Here is a 15,268-nt window from a genome sequence, read left to right as displayed (position 1 = left end):
GTCTCACAGCAAAATACCTGAAGGTAAAGGAGCTACCTCATCTGCTTCTCATGTGCTGAATTGCTCCAGCAGCACATGGCCTTGTTTTCTTTCCACATCCAAAGCAGTTTTGTATATGCCAAGGAGAATTCTGCCCCTTGCTCTGGGAAACTCTACCACTTTCTCTTACTTTGTACCTGTGTCCTTGCATAAAACACATATTTTCCTGCCTGTAAATTCACCCCATTTCATCTAATCTTATACCAAATGAGCCACCCTTGGTGTTTATAGCTTTCAAATACTTGCAGAGGGTGATCATATCCTCCTCCTCCTTTAGTCATCATTTGGAAAAGTTGTTTACATAGAATTCTTTCAGGCTTTCCTCATCCAGCCATTCCCTCCCACCTCTCATGTGGTGGTGCTCTTTGAAAGCCCTCCAGCCTGTCTGCACCACCCCTGGTCTGAGGTGTACAGTAACGATTGCAGCAGCCCCAGTGCAGCTCTGGCAAAGCCCTGCTGCAACACCAGTACATCCTTACTCTGCAGTGCTATACCTCAGTGGGCAGCAACAAATCACATAGGCTTGTCCTGTCCCATATTGCAGCAATGGCTGCTAACTGACACACCTGCCTTCCAGGTTTTTCTGTCCTATTCACTAGCAGTGTTCCCAATTATTTCCCCTAAATGTCTTAACTTCAGTTTTCCCAGGCGCAGTCTGATTTGGTTATTTCCTGCTCATATTTCTAACCTCTCCTGCTCACTCCATGTTACTGCTACATCCTCCCTCATTTGCTTTTGACTGCTTGGGCCAAATTACAGAGAAAGTAGAGATGAGCCAGGATGTGTATCCAGGTTCTCTGCCAGCCATTTTGCAATACCCAGGTCATTGGATCCCACCTCTTGCAAGTCACAGCAACAAACTGTGAGTTAGCAAATGGCTTTTCTGTTTCCAGCCTACCTGATCACACAGGCAAGATTGGTAGCAGTTGCCAGCTGACCCACGCAGTCACAGCGTGGTCTCCACCTCCTACAGCAACCTGCGAGGTCCTCAGAGGAGATAATCAGGTATTATTTCCCAGCAGTTATTTGAGGTTAGACACAAAAATGAACGTGTCCTGATTTTCAAGTGCTCATATTTTCCATTGGTGATTTTGGCCATCATGCTACCCAAAGAATGGAGCTCTGCATGTCATTTGACTGACAGCAGAAAGGTTCGTCACCTCTGAATTTCACCTTTGAAATTGCTCTTGTGTAGGTGAATGAATTTCAGCAATTTTGGAATTGTTTATACGTGTGTGTGCATTTGTGCACATGTGTGTTCTGGTTCTGGAGGCAGAAGAGCAGGCAGAGGGACATTAGTACTCTCTAAGAGCAGAGGGACTGCAAGGGCAATGACAAGGGTCACTGGAAGTCTGTGGCCTTACTTAGGAGTGGGATAGCCTGTGCTTTAGCCAACAAGCTGTGCATATTTTCCCTCTTCAGAAATAGCCTGAATCACCTTACACCTACATAAGCTGCTTTCCAGCAGGTGATCTGCTTTCCTGAATCCAACAATTTAATCAATCCAAGCTTTATATCTGTTTTAGTTATTTGTGTAAAGTTACTCCTGTTTCACGAACACTTTCAGCAGCTGTTTGTGGCCTTTCATCATTGCACCTCTCACTTCTTCGGGGCTTTTTCCCACTTGACGACTGAGGCATCGTATCTGCTGATGCAAAGTGAGCGTTCCTAACTTCACTGCCTTCAGCTTTTGAGAAATGACCCTTTAGCAGGAAGCAGTTTACATTTCACTGACTGCAAATGATTTGGCAAACTGATATTTACTAAGTCAGACTCAACCTGTGGAACATTCCTGGTACCCAGCTGCCCAATACCTGGGCAGGCAGAGCCAGCTCCATGGAGCAGCTGATGTGGTATGGCTCCCAGAGTCTTAATACCCAGCACTGAAGCACCTGGTAGATGACACAGGAGCCACTGGCCCAGGCTCCCCCTGCATGAGCTGCCCCAGCAGGCTGACACAGGATGGTCAGGAAGATGACCTGAAAGGTAAAGGCTCTGCAGCCCCTCAGGCCAGGCATCAACCCCAAATCTCTCCCTAGTTCCATTTCCAGTCTTACGCAGTAAATACAAGCTAGTGCTCCCACCACCAGCCTAACAGCAGCCAGCTCTGGTGTGCCTTGTGCACAGGTTATTAGTGGGGACCCATGTGCCTTGAGAGTCTCTCAGGGAATTGATGAGAAATGTGAGGAGTCCTGCTGCAATGGCAGGGGATAAAGGCAGATCTCCAGTGCAAAGCCCTGGGTTACTGGAAAACTTCAGGACCTCTAGACTGCAACAGTGGGAATTCTCTCTCCTCACATCATAGTGGAGCCATACATCCTGGACTCCTTTACAGTCAGTGGTGAGAGGGAAAAGCCCTTTGGATACAACTCACCTAACTTAATATACTGACCTCCTTCTGTACGAAATTACTCCAATCCTAGAATCCAACAGCTAAACCATGTAGAGCTCTGTTGACTATAGATCTGAGTGGTGGTAATTGCTTCCCCAAAACCTCTTCTTAGGCCCTATGTGGAGACATGAGGCAGATTCAGGTGCAAGATGCTCTGCAAGTCTGAAGGCTGAAAATGTGAAAAAGGAAGAGAGGGCAGGCAGGGCATCACAGTGATCACAGTGACAAAGCTGTTTACATGCACTCCCTTAGCTTACCTATTGTGGGCCATCTCCATATTGTAGGCAGGAACAGCAGAGGAACTACTGGGGCTTCACCTTTAGTAAATACTACAAAAAATGATGGAAAGAGACCCTGAATGATGTAGCTGTCCTATCCCTCAAGTTGTCTGTGCCTACCCAGCACCAGAATTGGGGGGAAACAGCCCAGAGACACCCTGGTTGGTGCGCTAGGAGCCAGTGCAGCTCCCCTGATGTCAGTGTGGTGCTGTGCCCAAGCTAACAAACCCAGGGCTATTAGCTTAGGTGCAATGCCAGGCAAATGTGTCAGTACTGCCATCAGACCCACTGCTACGCCTGTGTGACACCAGGCTGCACTTCACTGTTACCAGCAATCTGTGCATGGGCAGTCCTGAGCTGCTGCCTGATTTGGAGCATACAGGGCTCATAACCCTCTAGTAGCTTCAGGCCAAATGCTCAAGGCCCACCTTCCTCCCCCTTCTATATATGCATTAATAAAACCCATGAAAAAGTCATAGGAAGTGAGAGAGAATAAAGTCCAAGCCTGGGTTTGGTCATCCATTTGGATCTATGCCTTGGAAATGAGCAAACTGCCGACAACCAGCTGGCACAAGTAGTTTACCCTCACTTTATTAGTTCCCAGATCCAGGAAAAATGTCCTTCACTTCTCTCTTGATGTTAGAGACTGGCTGTCTCCTCCTAGGCATTAAAATGTGTCTTACAGTTTGAAGTTGTTGTGATCTCAAAATGCTTTCAAGAGGCATGATGTATGTAGGTGACAACGCACATTGTCACTACTGCAACAGGGCAAATGCTGCCGGTTAGTCCATTTAGTCCTTCCTAACAGTGTTCCTGTTGCAAGGTAAAAACCACTTGAGTATTCAGCACAGAAAGTGCTTAAAAATAATAGTTTTGTGTGTGTGCAGAGTGGGGGAAAACCACAGTCTGCAAACTGCCACACTGTGCTCTGGCTGAATATGTCAGCAGCAGAATAAAAGCCCCTCTCCAACTCTTCCGTCCCCAAGCACCCAAATAAGGGTGTATGTATTCAGCACAAGCACTGCTCTAAACCCAAGCCCCAAACGCTAGCAGGTGCTTCTTCCTCTCTTTTCATCATCTGAGCGTAGCCAATGTGTCCTGCCAGTTTCAAAGGCAAGCGAACACAATGGTGACAGGGGGGTGAAGCAGCTGGGTGGATGGCTGGGAGGGGGCACAGAGGGGGCCCTGCTTGGCAAGGTGAGCGGTGCCCGCCGCGCTGGCGGGCAGCCCTGCCAGCTCTCTTTGTGTGTCTCTGGGAGGAAAAGGGGGAAGGAAGAGGCAACAGCAAGCGAGCAAATTCAAAGTGAAGCGGCTGGGGCCAGCGAGGCATGGCTGATCTGTGCCAGCTGTGAGCTACTGCTCCCTAGTCAATGTGTCGATTATTTTGCTGGAGGAGGGAAGAAAGAGCCACTAGATGTGTGTGTAATTGTGGCCGACGGGGCTGGAAGATGGTTGTGTGGATCAGACTCACCCAAACCCACTGACACGAAGCCACCACAAATTCCCTAGTGCCTGGCATTTGGGGTGTGCTCCATGCACAGTCACAGCCTGGCAATCCCAAAAGGCTGAGGCGAGAGGGAAAGAGCGGTCATGCTCCCAGAGCAGGGAATGCCACAAACCCAAGCCTGTGTCTGCCAGGGAGTCATTCCCTGAGCTGCCACAGGGAACGGGACGCCAGCACCAGCCTGCTTAGATCAGCTACCAGATAACCAGCTGGCAGGGAAAATGTTCAGTCCCAGAACTGCCCCTGCTGAAGCGCTAGCCAGCATGGGGGGCAGTCTTCTGCCCTCTCCTCTGTCCCATGGGCCACGGTCCCTTAGGGGCCTTTCCTGTTCTCACTGCCAGAGGATGGTTTTGCCTTCTTAATGCGCTTCTGGATGGAGTGTGGCTCATGTCAGCCACAGCTACCGTCCCCAGTCTGGGATCAGACACCTGCATGGGGAGAAGCTTGGGTCAGGGCAGCTCTTAACACTCCCGTTGGGATGTCAGGGGGAAACGTGGCTGGTAAAGGCATCTGATGAAGGGCTTGTACAGCACATTAATGGCCTTTCACAGTGGAACACAGTGGACCCATGGTAGCCAGTGGCCTGGCCGTGGGACTCCTCTGTAACCCCACCAGCCTGTGTGTATGAGACAGGCACTGAAGCCCAGCACCAGCAGCGATGAGCAAGCAGGAAAAAAAGATCCTTTGGGAACGTGGCAGCAGCCAGCAACCCCGGTATAATTCTGTGGGCGCTCTCTCAAGTGCCCGATTTCTCCCATGTTGATGCGAGGCTGCCCACGGAGCCCTTCGCCTGCTTTGCATCGCTGCCACAGGCAGAGTTTAACGTCCCCGATCACAACAAACTCATACGAAGCCGCGAAATGAAACGCTACAGGTTTCGCTGGGACAAGCGGTAACTAGATCTGCCCGCCCTGCCGCCAACGGAGCCGCCAGCAGCGGGGCGGGCGGGCCCCTGCATCGGCCCCGCCCGGGTCTCCAGGCCGCTCCAGGCCGCGGCCGCTCGGCGGGCAGCGGGAGCCACACGGGCAGCGCAGGCGGCGGCGACACCTGCCGGCGGCGGAACTCCTCCGCCGTGGCGCGGTTGGCGGAGGAGGAGCGGTAGCGGCTCGCACCCGGCCGCCGGGTGAGGTGAGGAGAGGCGAGGCGAGGCGAGGAGAGGCGTGGAGAGGCGTCTGCACCCAGGCCTGCCGCCCAGCTCCGGCCGGGCCCGGGACACGCACCTTGGCCGAGGCGTGTGAGAAGCGGCGTGAGGGCAGCGGCGCTCTCCTGCTGCATGTCCTGCAGGCGCTGTCTCCTGTGGTCACAGCGCTTGCCCAGCAATTAATCATAGAACCAGCTATGTTGGAAAAGATCTTTAAGATCATCGAGTCCAACCGTTAACCTAACACTGCCAAGACCACACTAAACCATGTCACTAAGGGCCTCATCTACATGTTTTGTGAGCTCTTCCAGGGACAGTGATTCTAACACTTCCCTGGGAAAGCCTGTTTTGCTTACAAGCCTTGCAGTGAAGATTTTTTTCCTAATATCCAATCTAAACCTCCACTGGCACAGCTTGAGTCTGTTTCCTCTTGTCCTATCACTTGTTACTTGGGAGAAGAGACTGACCCCCACCTCACTACAACCTCCTTTCAGGTAGTTGTAGAGATTGGTAAGGTTCCTCTGAGTCTTCTCCAGAGTAAACAACCACAGTTCCCTCAGCCATTCTGCATAAAACTGTGGGGAGGTGCAGGCTGGCCGCACTGGGAACACTGACCTCCTGCAGTGAGCAGCACTCAGTCCAACCCAGGGACCAGCAGCTCTCATGTCCCCTGCCTCACCTCTGTACCCAAGGGGCTTTAAAGGGCACCTGGTGAAGTCCCCCAAGGCAATGAAACAACCTGCAGCCAGCACAGAGGAAGGACATGAGCCTTTACAGGGACAATGTTCTCAAGACAAGCAAGAGGCACAAGGCAGCCCAGTATGAGCAGGCTGTCCGTTCCAGGCAGCAGAGGTGATAACAGGGCAGGAACCCGCCTTACCTACATTACCCATGAGGAGCAGAAAGCACAGCATTCATCAGCCGTGTTCTGTGCCGTGCACTCGCCAGTCATTTGCCCTCACATGGTCCTATGTCTGTGGCCCACGTGACATGGTGTGAACCTTGAACAAGGACAAGCTCCTGTTAAATTCAAATAATGCTGGCAGCCTTCAGCCACTTCTTAATATAAGAAGAAAAGACGTGTGAGGTGTGTTGGATAAGATGGTATCTAATTTGTCAAACCAATACGAACTCCTCTTAAACCTCACTTTATAGAGTCTTTGCAGATATTTTAAGGACAAACTTTAGATCTTCTTCTGTGTTATTCTCTCTGTTCAAACTGGTGCCAAAACCAGTGGTGGTTCCAGAGGATCTCATCTTCACAGGTCGTTCCTCAAGGGCTCCAACTTGTCCCTCTGTTGCTCAAACTCTGGGCTCCCAAAGTTCATTCTTGTTGCTGCTCTGCGTAATTTTGGCTGGTCCTTTTGTCCTTCACTTTACTTCCAGCCTTGAGTGCTGCGTCTGCCTCCGCAAATTTTGTCTGCCAGTCTTTGCTCATCCAGCAGTCATGTTTGGCAGAACACATGGCTCTGTTTAAATCAAAAGGCACTGTAGAAATTAAGCCTGTTTTGCTGGAAATTTTGATACTAAAGTAAACCAGAGGCCTCTGAATAAAGTCAAAACCTCAGACTTTTCTGGCAGTTTTTCCCTTGTGAAGTATGCCACGTTCCTTAGTATTTATCCCACTGATGTGGTGTGGTATGGTGCAGCACGGTTCTGCTTCTGGTCTGCAGCCAAATTTTGGAAGTATTTTCTGAAATAGAGAATCGTCTTTCCCAAGTCACTAATAAAGAATTTGGAATGGGTGGGGAATACCTTCCCACCACTCAGTAGGGCACCAGCAATCATATTCCTGAAATATAAATGTTAGAATTGTTTAATAAAACCCCACACAGCTAAATTGTAAGACTTCAGTGAAGTGAAGGTAGCAGTCAGAGTTGGAAAAGGAAAAAAGCATTAGAACTAGCTGAGACTTTACTTGGAAACTACTTGCGTAAATGAGTTAAGTTCAAAAAAAAGCTATAGAAGTGAAGTAGATGATTGCCTGGGTCCCTATAAGTAAACCAAGCCAAATCAATTACTTTTCTGTCTATAAGTCATGAGCAATTTATGAAGCATAGAGTGAATGAACAGAAGCACTTATAATAAAGTGTTACCACTTCAACAACATTATTATATACAGCATCCAATTTCTGGAGCTGGGAGGCAGGCGCCTTTCTTTGCAGGCAGTCACCAAGAGTAGTGATCCTATCAAGGCTGCTATGTGTTTACTGGCTACATAAAGACAATTAATAGCCCCACAAAGAAACAGTTACCACTTCATACAGAGTATTTCTAAATTAAAGTGATTAAGTAGCAGAGTGCTGCTATCACAGCACAAGTGGCTCAGCAATTGCAACTGGAAAATGAATGTACAGCTGAAGTGCAAAATTGAAGCTGAACCACTGTCAGCTAATATTGGAAACCGGACACTGCAAGTTACTTTCTCCTGCCTCCCCTTGCTTTTCCAGCAGGTGCATGTGCTCTAGGTCTTTTCTCTGGTTCGGTAACTTGGTGAGTAGTTCCATGGTCAGGTGCCTGCAGAGGAGGGAGCAGAAGTTTGGGGTGGTTAGGTAATGTTTGTAGCCGTGGTGTAAGCAGCTGGGAGAGATACCTCTTCAAGACCCCTTCCAGCTTGGTTAGATTGGTAAAGCACAAGCATAGAGATGCATGACTGCAAGGGTCACAGTCCAAGGCCTGGACTGTGTGCAGGCAGATGTGTAACAGAACCGGGAACCTCAGTATGCATGTTCAGTAGCTCTTATCATGAATCTCTACAAGTGACTCTACTTTCTACTTGAAGACACAAAGGAAAGTTTTCTTCAAGTACCCTGGTTTCTTTATTGTGATGAGAGAGCAGAAAATAAAGCTGTTTCTTCTGCATAAATATTGTATCTTTTAGCAACAGCATGTAAAAAATTTGTCCAGAGTCTGGTCCTTGCTGGGTAATATATTCCTGTGCTAATCTGAGGGGCTAGACTGAGCAAGAGTGATCGACAAAGCTTTATACAAGTGGCACTGTGCTTTCTGCTTTGTCAGTGCATCAGGACTGCATGTGGACCTCAAGTCATGAGGCTGCCCTTACTTACAGCTGCTGAAACGGGATGGGGCTGTCTTTGCCTCTAGGGCTGCACATCCTTAGAGAGAGCACAAGATTTGGCATGAAAGTGCTTGGAGATTCAGCCCCTAATGTTGATCTCGTGTGCCTGCTGCGTTGGTGCTTGTGCACATTGTACCCATTCCCCAAGGAATAAAAGGCAGGAAGCACCCAAAGGCAAAGTAGCTGAGATGCAGGAAACATGGTGGTGTGCACACAGTGTATGGCACTCTCTTTTTCCTCTGAAATATGCTGCATGTCAGGAGAAGCACAAGCCAGAGATAAAAGATTTGCTTTGCTTTAGCTTTAGTTCATGCAGTTTTATGGGCTGGCTAGGGTTGCTTCTTCAGTGATTCTCCAGCTGTAGGAGTAGTCCTTGCATGACTGGCTCTCAGTCCCCGCTTCTCTTGGCCATCACAGAGCACAAAGAACGTGGAGGAGGGCTGTCCTCCCCATGAGATAGGGCTGCCAGCTGCATGCCTGGTGAAATACTGACACTTGGCTCCATACTTCCCCCATCTCCCTGCAAGTCTCACAAAACCAAACTGGAAAATCCTACACAAAACATTACTGATACAGAGTAGGTCCTGGGGCTGCCAAACCCACAGTTTAAGACCACCTGTGAGTCACAGAGCAAGTGAGTTACCTTGTACCTTTGCTAAACCGAGACACACTGATTTTGGAGAGGTATCAGATTCCTTCACAGGTAGGGCAGGGGCTGGCCAGCATAACTCCTGGAATTGCCCTCCTGTCTGCTGCTGCTCCATCCTCTTCCTGAGATTTGGCATACTTACTGCTTGGGTATTTGAGCCATGCCTCTGTCCACGGAGAGGTTTTTACATTGTTCACCTCCAAGTTCAGAAGTCAGCACCCAGAAAAATACTGCTAGCAAGAAGCCAGCACAGCACACATGCTACGGCTTAACATGAAGCAAAAATATTATTCAACTATTTCAGCTGGGTTTTAAATATTATTATAGGACCAGGATAGTTGGATTAGATTGAGAAAAACTAACACTATGACAACAGTACCATAGTCACAGGTTTTAACAAAACTTAGCCAAAGAGCCAGCATGAGTGAGGAAACTGTACTGACCCTCCAGACTGTTCTTTGTGTAGTTTTAGCTACTAACTCACCAGGATAGCAGCAGGAAGAAGAGTTAATCACATTTAGTTGTTCTTCCAGGGGCTCATCTTCCTGCATGGTTCAAATGATGGAAAAACCCCCACAGAATTAGCATTAACCTTACAGGGCACAGAAATACAAGACCAGAGGAGGAAGAACCAACCTGGTGTTTCAAGCACTGCACCCCAACCTTTTTTATCCCCTTCAAAGATCAGTTTGCACATCCAGTCTCAGGAGGAAGGTTAAAGGTGTTCATCTACCCATGCTGGCCCATGTGTCCCCAGAGACAGTTCTGACTGGCTGAGCACCATCCTTACTCTGTGCCCGAAAGGGCCAGACAACGCCTTTAACCCTGTGGGCTCTGCAGAACCTGGGCTGCACTGTGGCAGCCTGCTGCTTGCCCCCATCATAAAAAAAGCACCTCAGGCTTACAGAGAAACTCAGAATCAGCTTTCACCAGTTGTGTGCATGTGGGTCAACAACTCCTGCTCAGCCAAAAACCTGTTTGCAATACTGGTGGGACATTGGTGGACAGAAAACAGCTCTCCCAAACTGTTAAAGTTTAGTATTGCTTTTTTTCTCCCCCTACCTACTTACCTTCCTTCCATTTTCTCTCCTCTTCTGGCTGAAGCATACAGGCTGCAGATTTTTTGGACATAATGTTTTATTTGCTGTTTTAGCACAGTAATGTATCCACCTTTCCAGCCCATTTCACCGCTAACAAATCCTTACATGTGCAGGAATGCTTGTGTAATCAAAGAGCAGTATTTTTAAGAGTTAGTATTGAATGGTTTAAAACCATAGCAGATAAAAATCACGGCTCAGGGCCTGGCAGCTGTGACACTGACAGAAAATGCAGAATGCTGTGTTCAAGGTACTGCCTTTTTCACATGCAGGGTACCTGTACCACATACTTTGCCTCTGAATTCATCCTACACATTAAGTGTGTTCTTGGGGGTCTATTTGAAGCAAGAAAACAGCACTAGACAACCCATGCAAACAAATAAACAACCCCCTACCCAGACAAAACCTGTTTCAGCTGTATTTTCCATACCAGGGCTGCAGAAAAAGTTCAAGAAGGTTTTAATGGCTCTTTCCAATTTCCAACCATAACTGGTATCCCCACAGCAGCGAGGGAAGGTAGCACAAAATTAAAGCATAACCCACAGCTCTGACTGGGGCCTTACATTGACTTGCTTTCTGTTGTCAGCTTCACATTTCAGGAAAGCATTTTGGTAAATAACAAGTATATTAAGGACAATAAAATACTCTATTTTCTGCAAAACCCTGAAGCTTCCCTAGGCACTGTTGTTTCAGTGAAGTACTGAAGGAGGAAGTTGGGTTCTATGTCCTGGTTCCTCAAATGGGACATGAGATACCAAATCGTGTAACAATTACAGGAACTCTGAGAGCTGACAGCTCTGGAGGATGTTTCACTGCCTGCAGGTCCCTGTGCTGGCGTGTCGTTTAGTTGAAAGTCTAAAGGCTTTAAGGAGTGTATGTTGCCCTTCAGCAGCACTTAGAGGACTGACGGTGTTTTCAAAATCAAAAGCAAATGACAGAGGAAAAACCAAGGTCAATCATGCTATGCAAATCAGCTCTCTGTTGGAGAGAGAAATCAAAACAGAGGAACCTGCTACCTCCATGGTACAGACTGAACATGAATAAACAAAACTTAATTCCTGCTTGATTTTATCACCAGAGAGGGGGAAGAGGAAAATATGTGGGTGCAAAAAAACCTAGATGAATACAGCAGTGACTTTGGAAACCTCTCAGTGCTTGAAATAGAAACTTGTTGCTATAAAGCCCTGCATTTTCCAAGCAATGATGTATCCCATGCAGAAGACGTAGCTGAGGACCTCTGATGAACTATGAGACATATAAACACCCTTTTTTGCTGGAGGCTATAGATGAAGCATCTTGGCTTTGAATACTGTTGCTACCCTTTTCTTGGGTTATTTCGTTTCAGTTCTTGATAGAAACCATTACAAAGGAAATACACCAGTGCTGAAAAGTGACCTGTAGTATCTATGGTCAGGTGAATAGCACTTAAGTATTTCTAGGCTTTGCATTTATTTACTTGAATGCTAGCTTATAACTTATCAACCCATCATCAAAACAAGATTAATTTTAACGACAGAGCAATATTTACTGCAGATCTTGGTGAAATCTACACCCCACATATTCGAAGATCTTAACTCATTGCCCTGGGCCTAGGAGAATGACTAGAGCAACAACTTTTTACGGAGGCAGGAGGAGCTCTGAACAGCTGCAGGGCAGAATTAAGCTTATACTGGCAGGAATGAAAATGTGAAATCCATTGGATGCCAGAGGGGAACCACATGAGTAGTTAACAGAAGTGCCAAATGCCTGAAACCATTTCAAACAATAGCAAATTTTTACTTGATTCCATGTTCTAATTAGCTGAATGAAAACAATTTTGAGTCTGGTGCTTGCTGAAAGAATGGACACGATGCCATACTCATTTTCAGTTCAAGTTTACTCCCAATTGCACAAAGGTTGAAAAGATTTTTTCAGAGTTTGAAAACCAGCACAATAATTTTGGTTTCACGTATAAAACAGGGAAACCCAAAGGATGCAGGGGTTGAGTGACTGTTCCAACATTCAGCATTAAAGTGTTGCATGACCTGATTTTATCTCATACATTGATTACTTTCTACATTATCTGCTTCTCAAATTATAACTCTGTACAACACCTGCAGATAGCAAAGATTAAAATATTTTGATAAAATACCACCTTATGGAAGGTTCCAACGACTCAGTACAGGTTACAGTACAAAATAGTGACAAGTCAGAGCATTGCTAAGAGTTTATTCAGAAGCTTTTACTTTCGGTTCTTATATCACAAAAGACATGTTTAATGTTTACAACACGGATTAGAAACTGAGATGTTTTTATTTCTACTATTAGAAAAGTAACGTAGGAGACCATTCTAAGCCATCTTCAAAATGCAGACCAATCTTTTTTTTTTGGTATATAAACTGTACACAAAAAACAAGGCACTATACATTTTTGGATAATAAAGTATAAAGGTTGATTCACATAGTTTCTCAAGAAATCCATGCTATAAATACAAACGCTTTGTTCAGTTTAGCACCTGAAGCAGCACTGAGGACAATTCATTAGCTATTGCAAAGAGAATTTTCAGAATTCTTTCAGAATGCGTAGGAGATACATATTGGTGGTATAGCTAATTTAGTACAAGCAACTGCCATCCAGCTACTCTTCTGTAGTTTTGACATGAAAGTCTTGGAAGTGAATATATATTGCATTGTTAAATACATACTTGTTCTATGTGTTTATATAAATATAAATTCTTTGTAATCCACAAACTAACAAAATAACACTTTACAAAGAGAACTTCTTCAAAACCAAAAATGGCAAGTATTGTATATAGCCAAAGGATACCTGCAGCAGTAGCTCAAGAAACTACTGTTTAAGTGCATAGGAGAGTAGAGCTTAACCACATTACCTTTAACAGTCAAAATTGAATTCCATTTCCAAAGAGTTCTCTTGGCCTTTTATAATATTACACACCTCCAGATAGGTAGTCACTAATAACTTCAGGTTATTTCTATTTATTCTGTTAATGTGGGGTACAATTCTTCTAAAGGGCATAGAAGGTGAAAACAGACATCCCTTTAGTATTCACTCCAACAAACACAACTTAGAAAAGTCCTTTTGCCTTCTTCAGATTAACCTGCTTCCAAGACGGCAGTGCATTGTACTCTTCTCTTGTCATCTCTAATGCAACCTACGTTTAAAATGAGAGGATATACCATTAGTAAAACCACTTATAAGCAGCAAAACTGTCAAACAACTTCATAGCATGGTTAGATACACATGCACAGAGTAACAGTGCACCTATTCTCTCCTTACCTCAAAGTCCTCATCTGAAAGATAAATTTCAAGTTTCAGTGGGTCAACTCCCTCAGGTAGAGGCCTAGCTAAGAGATCTGCTAATGGATACACCGTTTTACACAGCTTGGCCAGCACATCCTCCACAAGGATTATCTGATTAGAAACATCTGCATCCTATAGGGAGAAAAGGAAAAAGAGAACAGGATCACAATGCCGAAACCATCTGCTCCCATTGCAGTCTGCAGATGGCACGGGATCAGCCTGCACTGCCTGGCCCAAGGAGCACAAAGCTATACTTCTAGTTCTGCACACAGCCCTTTCCTACAACAATTTCACAGCTAAAAGAAGGCCTGTGATTAGCAGGACACCCTGTACTCCTAGAATCTTGGTTTAAGGTTGAATTCTGTGTTTAGTCATGAAGCAAGAATTTTCCACTACAGATGGCTGCAGAAGACTTACAAAACAGGAAATGTCATTTGCCTTGAGATGCCCCTTGACTGAAGACTTTTAAACAGTCTCATGTAATTCAGCTGTGATTATGCTTCCCAGGTGGGGCAGTCAATGCTGGAGCTCTTGCAGCCAGTTGATCCTTTGTGAGGCATTTTGCTCTCCTGCACTTTGAGCCTGAAGGGCAGACCAGAACTGCAGGTTGCTGTGTGCTTCACATGATTGAAACAGTTGTTCTGCTAAATTCTAGCACATCTTTTTCTAAGAGATGATTCAGATAACATTGTCTTCCCATTTCTAACAAAAAAGAATGAGAAGTTACATGAAAAAACAACCGGGAATGCCTCTGATACCCAGTCAATATTTAGCCACATCTTTATTTTATTTCCTGTGCAGACTCCTGAACTGTACTTTTTAAGCTCATCCTCTGGATTTTGGGGCTTGACAGCACAACCAACCGATGTTACTGACAACAAGGGACACAATTACTAGCAGTAGCAAACAGCCTGTGCAATGAAAAGATTTACCATTTCTGTGATCTCTGCGATGTCTTCCCTGTGTTCCCAACTTGGAAACATATTAGTGAAGGTCAGAGGCTCTAGGCCAGCATGAATTAGATAGGATTTGGGGGGCTTCTTTACATTTTTCCCTAAAACCAGTCAAAATAAAAAAAGAGAAATTACAAATAGTACTATATTTTGCAATGTCAAAGCTACCTTGTAAGCATGTTTAATTGATTCTTTTCTGAAAAGTGGAATTAATCTAAGGCAGGATGAATAAGTTTCACCATTATGCTGTTTTAAATGCAGTATGACACCTTTTAACATGGTTTTTGGTATTCTTAATTCTGCCTTTTATTGTATCTGATTTGACAAGATCAAACCATGTATGCTGAAAATTCCCCCCCCCCCCCGTTACTTCCTAACCGAATGTTCTTTATTATCTTACAGAAATAGAGTTAGAATAGAGTAAGCAGAGTGTGATGGTCTGAAATTAGCCAAATTGAGGTAAATAAAACCTTCTGGTACACTCAGCAGAAGTGTCCTGCCAACAGCAAATAAAGCTTAAGCTTGGAGGGTTAAGTGAGAATGTTTAAACTATTCTTAAACTGGGATAACTGAGGTGTAACACAGTAATTTTGGTATTACAAATTCGAAGCAATGAGATCTGAGAGTTAACAGAGATACTACACTAGCTGGATGGCAGTTACTGATGATTTTCAAAGTCCTGCTTCTTTAAAACATGTAGTGTGCACACTACACAGGATATGCACATAAACCTGCCTCGGAATGATGCTGTATCAGATTAAGTAGTATCAGTCATTATGCCAGGTACTGGTAGAAAAAAGGCCCTACTGGTTGAATGATTTAATTCCCCAAGGATT

General features: G+C 45.6%; 1 protein-coding gene across 21 annotated transcripts in view; it reads right to left on the bottom strand.

Annotated features, from left to right (window-relative positions):
- Positions 1-12,370: 12,370 nt before the first annotated feature.
- The window catches only part of SVIL (supervillin), a 114,818-nt gene continuing 111,920 nt past the window's right edge, over positions 12,371-15,268 (bottom strand). For all 21 annotated transcript variants that reach the window (XM_057432838.1, XM_057432840.1, XM_057432826.1 and 18 more), the window contains 3 exons: positions 14,412-14,533; positions 13,456-13,611; positions 12,371-13,330 (listed from right to left, as the gene is read on the bottom strand). In XM_057432838.1, the coding sequence (XP_057288821.1) occupies positions 13,244-13,330; positions 13,456-13,611; positions 14,412-14,533 (365 nt within the window). In that variant the 3' untranslated portion in view covers positions 12,371-13,243. The remainder of the gene's footprint in view (positions 13,331-13,455; positions 13,612-14,411; positions 14,534-15,268) is intronic.

Source organism: Pezoporus wallicus, unplaced genomic scaffold (genome assembly GCF_028554395.1).
Source record: "Pezoporus wallicus isolate ANWC-B61680 ecotype Strahan unplaced genomic scaffold, APGP_CSIRO_Pwel_v1 scaffold_2584, whole genome shotgun sequence".
Taxonomy (NCBI): Eukaryota; Metazoa; Chordata; class Aves; order Psittaciformes; family Psittacidae; genus Pezoporus; species Pezoporus wallicus.
Note: the sequence above shows the minus strand (reverse complement) of the source record. Positions and strands in the feature narration are given on the sequence as shown.